This window comes from Amaranthus tricolor, chromosome 13, assembly GCF_026212465.1.
Source record: "Amaranthus tricolor cultivar Red isolate AtriRed21 chromosome 13, ASM2621246v1, whole genome shotgun sequence".
Lineage (NCBI taxonomy): Eukaryota > Viridiplantae > Streptophyta > Magnoliopsida > Caryophyllales > Amaranthaceae > Amaranthus > Amaranthus tricolor.
This window is the reverse complement of record NC_080059.1, coordinates 19,326,043-19,336,961: the sequence shown is the minus strand read 5'-3', so window position 1 is coordinate 19,336,961 and position 10,919 is coordinate 19,326,043. Positions and strand designations below refer to the sequence as shown.

The 10,919-nt window shown below is 32.1% G+C and overlaps 1 protein-coding gene across 1 annotated transcript; it reads left to right on the top strand.

Annotated features, from left to right (window-relative positions):
* The first annotated feature begins 5,337 nt into the window (after positions 1-5,337).
* LOC130798896 (uncharacterized) lies at positions 5,338-5,907 on the top strand. The gene has a single exon (XM_057661993.1). The coding sequence runs from the start codon at positions 5,338-5,340 to the stop codon at positions 5,905-5,907; it is 570 nt and encodes a 189-aa protein (XP_057517976.1).
* The last annotated feature ends 5,012 nt before the right edge of the window (positions 5,908-10,919 follow it).

Below are 10,919 nucleotides of genomic sequence, written 5' to 3'. Positions count from 1 at the left end.
TAGCTCTCGAACTCTAGCTTCGTGATCAGATGAAGTTACGCCATTTCTTACCTAAAAAATATTTTTAAACATGTGATTGACTTTCACATTAACTTAATTAATCTAGCGCGTAATTTTACACATAGTCACATAAGCACATAGAAAACAAATAGAATTTTTAGGAAGACTTGTTTTGAAAATCATTTGAAATTCTTTTCTTTTTTTCTTCTTTTTTTTTTTAATTTATATATATATATATATATATATATATATATATATATATATATATATATATATATATATATATATATATATATATATATATATTTTTAGTCAGCTATCGAGCCTTTCACATGGAACTAAAATTCCAAGATTCGAGTAACTTTAGCTCTGATACCACGTGTAGCAGGAGCGGCACTCTCGATACATAATTAACATTAATAAGTATGCTTAAGATAAATAATGCGGAATTGTAAAACGCCGAACTGCTAAAAACCATTTGAACTAAAAAAAATCGTTCAAAACATAAGTAAAAATATCTTACAACTGAGAAAATATAAAATAAGGTTTACTTAAATACGATAAAAAAAAACATAAGTACAATATAGTCATCAAGTAAAATCATTGAAGCTAAGTCCTCGATAGAATAATTAAAGTTGCGGCCTGGATCGAAACCTGAGCTAATTTTTCCTGCAAAATACTGTCATCCATAATACGGATGGCAGCCGATTAAATCGGTCAGCGATAAAGCCGAGTACAATTTTCTCAACAAGCTTATGATGCGATAGTTAAATCATGCTTACAAAATAATCATCAAGCACAATATAGAAGGTTATTACTCATTATTGACCTTTACTAAGCCATTAAGTTACATTCTCAATACTTGCAGAAGTTCATTACTACTACTAAATACTTGGTAACCTTAATGCTTATTTAATCAAGTTCAATTAAGCCTCATAGCTCTACCATCATAGCACATCACAAGATCACAACAATAATGACAACTGATATATGTAAGGGTCTGGTTAGGTGAGGACCATAGTCCTAAACCCTAACTGTGGTGGGAGTCGTCACTCCTCTCAATACTGTTATGCTCGAGACTTCACAGGATGGGTTTTTCTCGGACCCCCTGTCTGACACCGCATTTTACGTGCCGGCTAACACGGACGCCGGGATTTTACATGCCGGTCCATGGTTCGACGTTACCTTACTATCAGAGTCATACAATCAATATCATGCAATATCAAACAAGACTCTAAACCAAAATAGTTTACATTCTTATAAGTCAAACTTCCACTAGTCAAATTTTTGACAATTCTACCCTTTTAATAGAAACAAATTACTAGTATCTAATAAATTAATATTAATTAAATAACAAATTTTCGTAGCTATACTAAGATTCCTGAGGCTAAACTAAGTCATTATTGTGTCATAAATAATCATAACAGTCAAGGGTAATATTTCTAAGTACTTAATAACATATTTTATCAAATAACCAGTAAAATAGTAAAATGGATCTATCATCACTATAAAAATAACATAATCCGACAAGTTATTAAGGGTCCAAAATCTATATGAAATGAGTTTTCAAGAAAAACAATGCTAAGCATTTTAACAAATTTGTTTGACTATTTTACCAATAAATCGATTAGAAATTTATCAAAACATCAAGATGATATGGAATCATTTTAAACACATAAGTTTATTTAACTAGTAAAATTAATATATATTCATATTATCATATTAATCAAAAATTTCCATATATATGACTTTTTTTTCGAGTGTCCCAAAAGTATTATTGTTTTGACAAAAATATCACTAAACTGGATATGACTTTAATATTACCATATAAAGTTTAAATGACTAAAATAAGATCATGTTGATCATGCTTTTATATTATCGAGTAACCATAAATAAATATCACATAACGAGAGAGTTAAGAAAATGTGTACCATTTTCCTCCGAATGTGGTGCTAAACCAAGTAAGAGAATAATAATAGGAAAATAAGAACTTTAAAGAAATAAGCTCCAAAAGAGAAAGTCTTCAAGGCTCCAAGCTTCAAAGAAGTAGATCTTCAATTACCCAAAAGAAAATGATATCCAAGCTCCAAAAGATAATACTTGACTTTTCAAAAGTTGATGATTATTGGCTTAAGAAGTGATAAGATCAAGCTCCATCTTCATTTGATTCTTCAACAAATAAAAAGGGTATAAAGTTAGTAAGATGTTAATGAAGTGAAGATATAAGAAAGAATGGTAGAAAGATTTGATGATGGGGGTGCAAGTGATCTCATGGCTAAGGAGAGGTATTTATAATGGGTTTTGGGCAACTTTTTAGTTCATAAGATTGTATGAAAAAGAAGGTTAACTTGTGTAAGTGATTTAGAGTGTGTAAGTGAATATGTAAGAGTTGGAGTGTGTAAGTGGATGTGTAAGAGTTGGAGTGTGTAAGTGGATGTGTAAGAATTTGGAGTGTAGAAGAAGGATAACTTGTGTAAGGAAATGGTGATAGCTTGTGTAAGTGATGAACATTATGGATTGATGTAGAAAGAATTTTGATTCATCAAATTTTTGTTCTAGTTTATGCTAGTGAAATGTTTTAGATCAATGGGAAAGTATGATTAAGGTTTGATTATGAAAATATGATAGTTTACTTAGAAAATTTTAGTTAAAACTATACTTAAAGTTAATAAGAAAAATATAGTTAATATTTAGGTATAAAATAATTAAATCAAAGTTGTAAAGTTAAAATGATAAGTAGTAAAGTTAGTTTAAGAAAACGAAATTTAAACGTAACGTTTTAATAAAACCGTAAATATAATATTAAAATTTTACTTTTCGTAGTATAAAATAATAAAATAATATTTTAGTGCTTATAAAGAAATTTAAGAATATATATATTTTTAAGTTTAATATTTGGAAGAAATTACAAAAATCGGAATAAGGTTTAGGAATTAAAGGTGATTTGGATTAGATAACCAAAGGATTATGAATTCGAAAAGAAATTTCGGAATAATTAATCGGAAGATTAAGATTAAGAAATTTGAGCCTGTTACATATATATATATATATATATATATATATATATATATATATATATATATATATATATATATATATATATATATATATATATATATATATATATATATATATATATATATATATATATATATATATATATATATATATATATATATATATATATATATATATATGTACGTACATATTATATTATATATATATACGAGCGAGAGTTTATTATTACAAAGAGATTAATGTTGATCATCTGTGATTATCATTGGATTAATCACTGTTATTACATTGTAATATTATTGCATTATTATAAGGATTAATGGAAAAAGAAAAAAAAAAGAGACTTATTGCTGCGGTTTTAGACCTGACCGCAGCAAATAATCCTTCACTTATTGCTGCGGTTTTACCCCCTGATCGCAGCAAATAATGCTTCACTTTTTGCTGCGGTTTTTGCCCATGACCGCAGCAAATAACACCACTTATTGCTGCGGTTTTTAACCGCAGCATTTAAATTAGAACATTTGCTGCTATCACTATTGCTGGGGGCCAAAACCGCAGCAAATAATGGCAAAAAAACCGCAGCAAACGAGGTTTTTTCCACTAGTGATATGTCGACTTTGGAAGTTCATTTCCCTCAGGAAGTATCTCACCTAACGCTTCTATTAACATTGTGAAACTAGCATCACTCCAATTGAACTTTGACTTGATGTTGAAAATTGTCAACACTGCTGTTAGGTTGGTGAACTGTGTACATCCAGGGTACAAAGGCTTTTGAGAAGCCTCTGTCAACAAGTCAAAAACACGAGGACGTTTTTCTAACTCATCCTTGACTCCCTTCATCATCTCATCAACACGATCCACATCCTCATCGACATTCTCTTCATCTGTATCATACCCATCAACATGATCTATTACATCCTCATTGACATCAGCCACATTATTGACGTCCTCAACAACACTTTTCTCTTTGTAAACTCCCTCCTCACCATGCCAAACCCAAACATGATATTGAGGCCTAAACCCACGTCGAAGTATGTGCTCCCTAAGGATATCAACACTATCTACCTTTGATACATTGCCACAAGTGACACATGGGTAATAAAAACCAACTCCCCTGGTCCTAACTTGATGTTCAACCGCAATACTACAAAATTCTAATACGCCATCAATAAATTCTGACGATTCAATGCTTCCATACATCCAAGAACGATCTTTTGTTATCCTAATTAGTGTGATCAATTAATTCAAAACAAAATTAATACACAACTTTTAACATATATACTTATCCCATGAAACAAAATTAATTAAACTTGGCATGAAACGAAATTAATTAACCAAAATTTACTCTATTTAACCCTATATAACCTTTATATTATTTAAAGTATTCAAATTATGTATATTTTAATTACAAAACATGCATAACCAAAAAAAACCATTTTTCTTTAACCAAATACACATAAATCAAAATAATTAAGAAACTAATAATATACAACTACATACATAAGTAAATTATTCACATTCAAATATACAACTACATACATTAGTAAATTATTCATATTCAATCTACCCTAAAAATCCTAATTAATCAAATTATTCACATTGAAATATACAATACATACCTTGGTAAATACATATGATAATGTTGTTTTTAAATTTGATTATGCAACCTACAATGAAAAACAAAATCAAAATTAGTATAAAATAAACTAATTCCCCAAAACATAATGAAATTTGAAGAACTTAAATTTAAGCTTTAAAAAATAATACCTTGATGATGAACAAGAATAAACCCTTATCTCGTGGGTTTTTGAAGGAAGCAATAATGGTGGGTTAATGAAGAAAGGAACGAAAATAGTGGGTTTATTTTGAAATGTTCATGGGTTTTTCGTGTGGGTTTAAAGAACTTGAACTAGAAGAAGAAGAACGAACTTGAAGAATAAGACAGTAGCAGTGTGTGCGTGGGTTGAACAAGAAGACAATATACAAAATTGAAGAAGACAATGGCACTTGAAGAAGACAATGGAACTTGAAGAAGAACACAGTACGTAGCAGCGTGAAGAAGAAGATGTTTTATGAAACAGTAGCAGCCGTTTTCGAGTGTTTTATGAAATTTCTTCGTGTGGGTTTAAGGGTATAATGTTAAAAGGCGGGATTTTTTAATGCTTATTTGCTGCGGGCTAAGAAGAACCGCAACATATATAGTGTATCTTCAATTAATTGCTCCGGGCAATGGGAAACCGCAGCATATACCAACTGATTTGCTGCGGGCATTAGTGAAACCACAACATTTGATATATTTTTTATTGTTTTTTTTGCTATTTAATGCCGCGTCTAAATAAAACCGCAGCAAATGATACGCAACAGATATGTTTTTTTCCACTAGTGCATCCACAAACGAATGGTCAAGCGGAGATTTCAAACCGGGAGATCAAATCTATCCTTGAAAAAAAAGTAAATTCAAATAGGAAGGATTGGTCTCTTAGGTTAGATGATGCTTTGTGGGCATATCGCACAGCATATAAAACACCCATTGGAATGTCCCTATATTGTCTTGTGTTCGACAAACCATATCATTTTCCGGTTGAACTTGAACACAAGGCATTTTGGGCCATCAAAATTTTTAATTTGAATACTAATGAATCTAGTTTGCAAAGGAAATTGCAGTTGCAGGAGCTTGAGGAGATAAGGAATGAAGCTTACCAGAACGCAAGTATATACAAAGCTAAAACAAAGGCATGGCATGATCAAATGATAAGTAGAAACAGCTTCGAGATTGGACAAAAAGTTCTTCTATACCAATCACGCCTGAGGCACCGAGTGAACTACGTCGTGCCAACGATATTAAATAAATGGAAAATTTTTGATGTAAATAGTTCTTTGATAAAACTTTGAAGCTTTGATTTGAAAAATGTTTCTGGAAAATTTTTAAAACTTTTGTCACGGGTCGTACCCTAGGTCATGGCTCGCGAAAATGTCAATAAAAGTTACTGGAATTTTGAAAAAATTTAGGGCGCGGCTCGTACAATAACTCGTGGCTCGCGACATTGGAGCAGAAAGTTACTGGAATTTTTGTATAAAAAACTCGCAGCTCGTGCATCTACTCACGGCCCGCGAGTTGTTGCGCAACAGTTCTGTTTTAAGCATTGTACAACAACTTTTCATTTTACATAACTTCATTCGAATTCCTCACATCCTCTTTACTCTTTTTCTCTCTAAACCTAACCCTAAAATACTAAAATCTCTCACCAAATCTCACTTGAATCTTTCAAATACCTTCTCTAAACCACAAATCTTGTCTTGTGAAAGTGAAAATTTTGATTTCAAGAACCCTAAAATTTAGGGATTTTTCAATTTGAAAAGAAAGAAGTTACAAGCAAGGATAAAGGAAACATTTTGAAGCCTCAAGCATCATTTTCATTGATTAAATTTGAGCAATGGGTAAAATTCTAAAATTTGTCTTTTCAATTTGATGCTTTTGAGTAGACCTGGGAAAATTTGATCCGACCCGAAAATGAACCCGGGACCCGACCCGACAAAACCCGAACCCGACCGACCCGAAAGCAACTTAATCCGAAACATGACCGACCCGATAATTACCCGACCGAAAATGACCCGACCAGAAACCGACCCGTTTTGACAGATTTAATATCAATTTTTAGAGTAATTTCAATGTTAGAATTCATTTCAAATAAAATTTTAGTTTTCAAAGTATCTCAACATATTGAGTATATCACTTGAACCCTAAAACTCATCAATAGATCTCAAAAAACACGTATTTAACGTCTTTTTAGCCATCGTAATTATTTTTCTTTAAAAACAGGACGTTATAATCATCTTAATTGAATACATGTATCTTGTTAAATCAGTCAAATGAGTTTTTAATCTTCTACATTTCAGTAAGCAAATCAATATAATTTATACGAACGTTTCGCACGTTTGAATGAGCTTTTCAAAAAACGAATGTCGCTACCCTAAATTATAAAACGCGTATCTTATAAGACGAAATAAGTACTTAGTTAGTTGTATATCTTTCCAACATGAAAATTGTGAAGATAATTTTAACGTCATTTTTATCTAACGTTACAATTATAATAAACAAAATAACTTTTATAAAGCGCGTATCTTACAAGTCTTTCAAAATAAGTATTAATTCCCCTATTTTTCTTGCACTTAAATGAACCTGACATACCAACTATTTTTTGAAAATCGTACATGTAATTTCTCTAATGATTTTTTTTAGACATTTTAATGATTTTTTTTATGTTGAATTAGTCGATTGGATATTCTAATGTTTTATGGTAACCCGTTGGGTCAATCCAAACCTACCCGAAACCCAGAGTGATCCGACCTGAAACTGACCTGATCCGAAACTGACCCGACCCGAAAATGACCCGACCGAAATTGATCCGACCCAAAACCCGACCGACCGACCGTTTTCCCAGGTCTACTTTTGAGCCATTTCCTTTACATTTTGTTTTTAAAATTGCTTGTATCTTTTTAGAAGTTGTTGATTTTGGTTTAGCTGTTAGAATTAGGTTTCCTGTTGGGATTAAACTTGTTCAACTCTTGTGTAAAAAAAAAAGATGTCTAAGAGATTAAAAAAACAAGAGCGAGTTCAAGTGGTGAGGGGTCAAGTAGGCCACGGAGAAGAGAGCAAGTTGTTAGACAACTAGAACCCATACCTGAGTTAGAACATGATGAAGAACCAGCATTTCGTTTAGGATATATGGGATTACAAAACCTCAATGAGAGTGGACAAGAAAGATGGAGAAACCTTGTTCAACCGGGAAGATCAATTCAAAGCACTAGATTTTGTGACCTTCAAACATTGAGAAACATTGGTTTAGAAGAATCAGTGAGAACCTTAATACGAAAAGTAGGCTTAGAAGGATTCTTAGAAAAAAATGCACTAACCTATGCAAGAATGACTTTAGAATTCTTAGCCACTATGAGAAGAGGAAGAGACAATAGAATAAGAGAAGAAGCCATACTTTTCAATATTCATGATCAATCACATATTATGACATTCACGCAATTGGAGGATGCATTGGGGATAATTGATTTACAGGATGAAAACTATGGAGCTTTTGAGAAAGTATCTTTTTGGCAACTTATCTCAAATTCTACTTGGGAAGCTAGGTTAAAACTAAGTGCCATTCCTTACCCAGCTTTGAGATATGAAATTCGATTACTTGCTAGCACATTTCTAGCACAAGGAGAGGCAACCAACCTAGGGAGCGATCAACTAAAGGTATTATGGAGCCTTACACCTGAAGGGAGGGGATGCTATGATTGGCTAGATATTTTGGTTTGTAAGTGTACTGAACTGGGATGCGTGACCAAGGGTAAAATTAGTTTTGGCGGCATGATTTCAATAATAGCTTCTTACTTAGACATAGACATGCCCACTGATGAATATGGGGAACCTATTCTGAAACCAGTCAAGGGAAGTTTTTTATTTGACAAAAAAGGAATGATTGCTATGGATATGCTCATGAAGGATGAAATTAGAAATTCGAATTATTTTGTTTGGCAATGGAATGGAGTCCCTTACATGAGGTTACCCCAACATAGAACTTTGATTACCCCTGAAACACCCAATTCGGAGCTATACTTAGAACCAGATGAAATTTATAGAATGGGTGTTCAAAACGTTCAAGCTCAGGAGCAAGCCCACTTACTCGGAGTTCCACCACCTCTACCTAGACCAGATTATTATGTAGATTTGGAACGTAGAGTCACAAACATAGAACACAACCAGTACGAGCTGTTTGATAACATGTACTAAGCGACTTCTATGATGGCCAAGACAATTTCTGTATGACTCATTACCCAGACTTCCAAGACCCAACCCAACACATTAATGAAGAAATTGTAAGAAGGGCAGGGAGACCACCAAGAGATGGTGGTGGTCAACAATGAGGACATTGCAAAATCTAGGTGTGGGGGAGGGGTTGAGTAAGGAGCATGTGTGAAGAGAGGATTGATTAATGAATGTTGACTAAGGTTCTTATTTTGATTTGTTGATGATTAATTTGAAGGTTGAGAAGTTTAGGTTGAGATGAAGTTTTTTTTGAATATTGATTGGTTCTTCATAATTGTGAGAATGGTTGTTTTATGATAATAGTATGATGATGAGAGCTGATCGAGTGTTGATGATTTCCGCCCATAAGAAACACCTATAAGGGCATCCGTGATAATGTACATAAAAAAAGGAGAAAAAAAGAACCCTACTAGACTGAAAACCCGAAAGGGCGGTGTAGGCAAAAGTTAGGGGGGCCTTGCTAAGCTAAAAACCCAAAAGGGCAGCTTAGGCAAAGTAAATGGCTTAAGAGAGGTGAGAATGTGAAATTTGGAAAATTAAAAAAAAAAAAAAAAAAAAAAAAAAAAAAAAAAAAAGAGTGGCTAGATCGAAAACCCGAAAGGGCGATCTAGGAAAAATGAGAAAATGAGAGACAAATCTATCTTTTTATATTTCAAAAATTTTGTCAAACACTTTTTCACCAAATTTTTGACTTAGTACAAATTATAAACTCAATTTTCATAAGAGTTTATAATTAGACTAAATATTTTTAAGCTCTTGTTTCTTCATCTTCTAACTTTCCATATTTAAAACTTACTCGAGGACGAGTAAGTATTAGGTGTGGGGGTAGTTGATAAAGCTTTATTTTTATATTATTTTATTATCTTTATTTTCTTTTATAAGTTATTATTAGGTAATATTTCGAACTTATACTTTTATTACTATATAGGTAAATATTATTATTAATATTATTATTAGTATAATTAATAATTATTATTATTATTATTATTATTATTGTTATTATTATTATTATTATTACTAAATATTATTATTATTATTATTATTATTATTATTATTATTAGTAGGCAAAATTATAGAAACTACCTAATCTATAGCCCTCTTTTTAAAAAATTACCTTATGTAAAAGTTTTTGCAAAAAACTACCTTATATAATACAAATCTTTGCAAAACATTACCTTTTAACGGATTTTAATAGTTGACCGTTAATTTTAACCTTTGACCGTCACGTGACAGTCACGTGACCCTTAAAAGACACCTCCTTCTTCATTTGATGAAGCTTCCATGGCTGCCATCGATAATCTGCTCACTACCTTCAAAAAATTTAGTCAATGGAAGATCTATAAACCGACATACTACTTCATCATCTTCTGTAAAAGGATCATCCCAAATCATCAACCCACCATTTTCACATACAATATTCCCTTTTCTATTGGGAATTGAGAAATTTTTACTACTAGAATTAAATTTCCATTTCAAGGGGTATATTTTGTTTTAATTTTTCTACTTACAAGCTGAAATACAATTTGGGCATACAGAAAAGGTTGAATTGAATTGCAAAGGTTGAATTGAATTGCTAACTGTAAGCTTTAATTTGTGAATTACTCTGAAAATATGGAGAATTATCAATTTGGGGAAGAATTTCAGAAGTTAATGATTGCGCCAGAAAATGGTAATGGTAATGGAAATGGAAATTCGTTTACGGCACTTTTAGGGTTACCTCGTAATCAAGCAATGGAGCTATTAACTGAAGATTCTGCTGGAATTGGTGGAGGCGGTAATGTGGTTTCATGACATCGTATTAGTGCTTTCAATCATTCTCTTTCTTCTCTTCCTGCTTTTCCTTCGAATCAAGCTTTGATTGAACGAGCTGCTAAGTACTTTGTATTTGCTACTGAGAAAGATTCATTGGAGTTGAAAGTCAAATCAAGCTTTGATCGAATCAAGCTATGAGCGGATTATCGATGGCAGCCATGGAAGCTTCATCAAATGAAGAAGGAGGTGTCTTTAAGGGTCACGTGACGGTTAAAGGTTAAAATTAACGGTCAACTGTTAAAATCCGTTAAAAGGTATAGTTTTGCAA